This window comes from Frankliniella occidentalis, unplaced genomic scaffold (assembly GCF_000697945.3).
Source record: "Frankliniella occidentalis isolate FOCC.00 unplaced genomic scaffold, Focc_3.1 Scaffold360, whole genome shotgun sequence".
Lineage (NCBI taxonomy): Eukaryota > Metazoa > Arthropoda > Insecta > Thysanoptera > Thripidae > Frankliniella > Frankliniella occidentalis.
The window spans coordinates 93,615-98,119 of NW_026267483.1; the positions used below are offsets into that span (position 1 = coordinate 93,615).

Sequence of the window (4,505 nt, forward strand, 5' to 3'; positions counted from 1 at the left end):
GCTAGAAGAGTGTCCGTATTTAGGGGCCTAAGCGCCCTAAATACGGACAGCCTTTAAAAATTATGAAAAGTGAAAAATTGTTGGGGGGAATGAAAACTTCATGAAAAAATTTGACCTTACCCTGCCGGTGAAATTTTCTCATCTGGTATAGTTTAGGCGCCAGAATTGCTTAAAGATCATTTTTAAAGTCGTTTAAAGTGCCCTAAATACGGACAGCAGTTACTTTTGCATGTAAAATCTTCTGTCCGTGTTTAGGAGACTTTCGGAAATCGCTTCTCAAACTTTACACAAGTGACATAAAAATAATATTCTTGTGTCATCTTGTAGGTGAAGAGTCTTAGTTTCACATATGTCAACCTGAAAGTTGGGCGATCACCCACCGTTGAGATCCCCACATTCTTGCAAAGCAGTATAAAAATTGTCCGTTTTCGTGGCGCCCCAAAATGCAAGTTTGGTATTTTTTGGAGGGAACAGTATGGAAGATATCGGAGAATATTTCTTCAAATCTAGATTCTAGAAGGTCTAACCTTTCCAGCGAACCCTCGGCAGCTATATTCCGGATACCCGTTTTCGATTTAGGGGCTTTACTAGTAGAAAACTGCAAAGTGTCCGTATTTTGGACGCTAGTCCGTATTTAGGGCACTTGACTGTACACGCTCACCTGGTCGGTGATCATGAACAGGAAGCCCGCGCGTTCTATTCCCTCCGGACCGGTCGTGGCGAGGGTCAGGCTGCATTTAAGGTCCTCGGGGAGGGGCTTTTACGCCGGTCGCGTGCTCCCCACCCCTTCGGGCCCCTTTATGGCCGCGTCACTAGTCCTTGCCTCGCACCCTCCCTCCCCCACCCCCCTGGGTGAAGTTTTCATACTCATCAACAAGCAGGCCCGACCTTCCGCCAAATGAAGTTGCCAGCTCCGCTTCGCTCCGCCGGCAACTCCGTTCGGCAGGGGCCGGGCCTGCTTGGCCTGCCGGTGGCGATTTCTGTCCCGCGATTTCTTCAAGAACATGATCGCTTAAACCCGTCGTCTTTGAGTTTGCCCCGCAACAACAACAAAGGGGTAAATAATTTTAACATTTTGCTCCACTTACTGGCTGTTTAGAAATTAGTGAGGCAACCCCTGGCTGTAGTACACTTTGAAGAGGTGAAATGTGACTAGCACCATCCTGCTCATCCTTTTCATACATTAGAATGCAACATTGGCTTTTTACCTCCTCAAGAGATAGGTCGCATTTTCTATCAAGAGAAACCTGTCAGATGAGTGGATCAAAATACCATAAATGCAATGAATATTTTCATCTGCAGACAAAATATTGTTATTATATGGGCAGGAATCTGCTTCCATTATACCTCGTCATCATTGAAAAGAGCCCAACTTTTATCAGGGCACTGGCCATAGGCCTTATAGTGGCCAGCTGAAGGGGTTCCTCCATAGTGCACGATTGCACTGCAGAGATTGTATGCCCTCCCTGCCACAGAAACTTTCTGGTTGATTTCGACACTCCTCATATCTTTCTGGAGATTGTTGTCAAATCTAAAAAGAGAAACCAAATAAGGAAAATCTCACATGAACTTTCAAGAAACACATTACCTTTTGAGTTGAACAATAAGTACTTCTGAACAGGTTGTATACAATTTCAGTCTGCGTGAGCACACATTTATCCGATTACACGCTTCACAATGAGTTTCTCCTCCAGGAAAAAATTGTCAAGACCCTGTTGTATGGTTTCAGAGAGGTCAACCTGTAGCTCCTGCATCTGCATATATGTCTTTGAAACATTCTTGCAGTAGTCCACACTACATTCAACTTGGATGGAATAGTAAAGGAATTTTAAAAACATATAAACTTCTTATATTTGTGTAACAGTTACATAGCAAAGTTACTCCACGCTCACCTTCAGTCTGGACCCAGAAACCAAAAATGCAGTCTATAGGGGTAGTCTTCTTGCTGCAGTAATCTAAAACACTTCTACAAAGGAAAAGAAGAGACCAGGGCAAGTTTGATTATACTACTACATAATTTTACTTACTTCAGCTCTCCGTTCCGATCCAAGAAATCTTCTTGTATTTTTTGCAGAAGAGATACAATAAAATCATTTGCATCTTCTTGCGATCCCCAGTTTAGTTTCAAACCTACAGACAAACAATTACCACTACACAAAATGAGATAAATTAATGTGGCACACAGTACACACATTTCAGAAAAACAAAGATAGGTATAGGAAAACTGAAGAGAGTATACCTCGAAGCAATCTACACAACTCTACAGGTGAAATGGCAGTGGCTGAAGTTTGGCAGACAAGCATATTTTGAAGCGTATAGGAAAGAGTACATAGCATGCAGTGTTCACAACGTGAGAAGTGGAGTGAGTCTGATACAACCCAGTTTGTAAATTTAGGAAGGTGAAACAAAGCCTGCTGATCATATTAAAAAATTAACACAGTATTAAAAAGAATTACCATGTTTTTAATATAAATGTGAACATAAGAATTAAATTTCAATACCTGAAGGAAAGAATTCAAAAAACAAGTGTTTGATAAATTCGTAAGCCCTATGGTGGGAATATACTTAAAATCAGAATTTAATGGGGAAGAATACAGCAGAATTTGAGGAATTGTGTTGTCCCATGGTGACAATGGATCCATACTCATTGTATATAATCAGTTACTCACAAATAGACCTAAAAAAACCGGGCAAAAGTAATAAAACATTTAGAATGTATTGAAGTAACACGAGAAAACAAAGCAAATCAAATCGACAGTTCCAAAACATATGAACCAAAAGTGGTGTTCATTGACTAAATGACTTTCAGAAGTGCAGTGATGAAATGAAAGATATAAAATTGTTCATTACTAAAACCAGGTGTGCAAACATCATTTCATACATTAATCGAAAATTGTGATAGAAATAAGTGAGACTTGGTACCGAGGGCAAGGTTAACACCTGAGAGAAAGTGCAACATTTCAAATAAAAATCACGACATTTTCTCTGAAATCGTAGTCGCGAGTGTGTTGAGGCGGCTCAGATCCTCATTTCGCAAGTATATTTCGCTTGACACCGCGTATTTACCATTAACTGACAAAGAAAGCCAGAGACGAGAGTCTCGGGTGTCGGCACCGCAGGCCTAGCTATATGTGCGCCAGATGCGTCTCAGCTTAACAGTGTTCTTTTGCGAAGCCTGTTACGCAAGACGTGGTCAGGCGTACATGTAGCTAGTTATCCTAAAAAGCTACACGAAAAATTTCAGGTATACCTAGCTCAAACCGTTCTTCGCCGTGATCTCTTGATCAGATGTCTTGCTGCTTTCATCCGACGACGGGGGCTTAGTGGGCGTCTTGTGGGGCTCAGAGTCTAGAAGACTACCGCTTTCGCACTTCCGGCGCTGCCTGCAGCTCCTGCAAGCGCCAGCTCCAGGCGGGCGGCGGGGTCTGTGCTGCGTCAGTAGCTGCTGGCAGCGTTAGGAGAGTGCCGCTTCCACCCCCTGGACACAGGGAGTGGCGGCCCGGCTGCGAGTAGCGTCGCACTGCCGTGAGACATATAAAAAATTTCAATTTATTTACTTCTTTTTGTCGAGCTTGACATATACTACTGCCATTAGACACATGTACATCATAAATGTTGATGGTTTTACCGTTTGTGCTCCAAAAATAACTGTTTTTCTTGAAGCGTGCGTTTTGTACATGGTTTCATCGAATATCTCTTGCGTCTATTTCTCCGGATTGATTTATGCCATAGGCGTAATTGTTGCTGTGGCTCATAGTTTTTGGTTGCCAACCACCTGGCACGTTTCAGTGCCCTTGTCGCTGCTGCTAATTTCAAGCGCATTCGCGGCGACTGTGTCGTCGGTGTCGCCGGGGGTGGGGGTGGGGCAGAGAGCCCAAGGCGGCCGTCGCCGTGACCGGCCGACCGTGGCCGCCGCGCGCCCTCGTCGGGGTTCAGTGGACGTGAGCAGCCCATCTACCGGCCGCTGGGACACGGTCGTGTGCGTCGCCTCGGCGTCCAGAGGCACCGAGAAGGGCGCCGCGTGCACGATGAAGACCCCGGGCACAGCCTGGGGCGGCGCCTTGAGAGGGAGCCTGGCGGCCTTGTGCGCGGAGGAGGCCGGCGCGGACAGCTGGTCGTGCTCGGGCATGTCCCGGCCCCTGGTGTCGCGGCCCGACGGCGGCACGCCCCGGGTGGCTGCGAAAGGGGCGTGACGGAACATTGAGTCATTTAGTGTGTGTGTCCCACAGCGGCCCTGTACTTTTGTTTTTTGGCCAGACTGTACTCACCCACACGTCTGAATCGCCAAACAAAAGTACAGGCCCTATGGGACACCTTGCATAGTAGGCTTGCACGCCACGTACGACGCGCTTGTCCCCTCTTTATTATGGGGGATTATTTCAACGGGAGTAAAAATTGATGCATCATTCGAGTGGCCCTGAAGTGGTCGAGGGCAGGCGTCTCGTCGGGGTCTGTAACGGCAGCGGGTGGCCGAGTGAGTGCCGCCGGTGACCCTGCTACCCCCC

The 4,505-nt window shown here is 46.2% G+C and overlaps 2 protein-coding genes across 3 annotated transcripts in view; both read right to left on the reverse strand.

The window, feature by feature from the left end:
• Positions 1 to 4,505, reverse strand: part of LOC113216566 (uncharacterized) — a 31,660-nt gene that overhangs the window by 20,892 nt on the left and 6,263 nt on the right. The window lies entirely within an intron of this gene.
• Positions 954 to 3,533, reverse strand: LOC127751142 (uncharacterized). Of its 2 annotated transcripts, XR_008011995.1 has the most exons (3): positions 1,612 to 3,533; positions 1,348 to 1,531; positions 954 to 1,247 (listed from the first exon to the last, which is right to left on the reverse strand). XR_008011995.1 is itself a non-coding variant. In XM_052274246.1 (2 exons), exons 1-2 carry the CDS (start codon positions 1,504 to 1,506, stop codon positions 1,068 to 1,070), a joined length of 339 nt encoding a protein of 112 aa, XP_052130206.1. In that variant the 5' UTR covers positions 1,507 to 3,533; the 3' UTR covers positions 954 to 1,067. The 2 variants fall into 2 exon arrangements, 1 of the variants encoding a protein (XP_052130206.1); XM_052274246.1 differs by having other exon boundaries at positions 1,348 to 3,533.

Coding starts and splice junctions, on each gene's coding strand:
- LOC127751142 (XM_052274246.1), bottom strand. CDS start 1,506: ATGAGGAGTGTCGAAATCAACCAGAAAGTTTCTGTGGCAGGGAGGGCA. Junction 1,248..1,347: donor CTCTTTTCAATGATGACGAG/GTATAATGGAAG, acceptor CTCATCTGACAG/GTTTCTCTTGATAGAAAATG.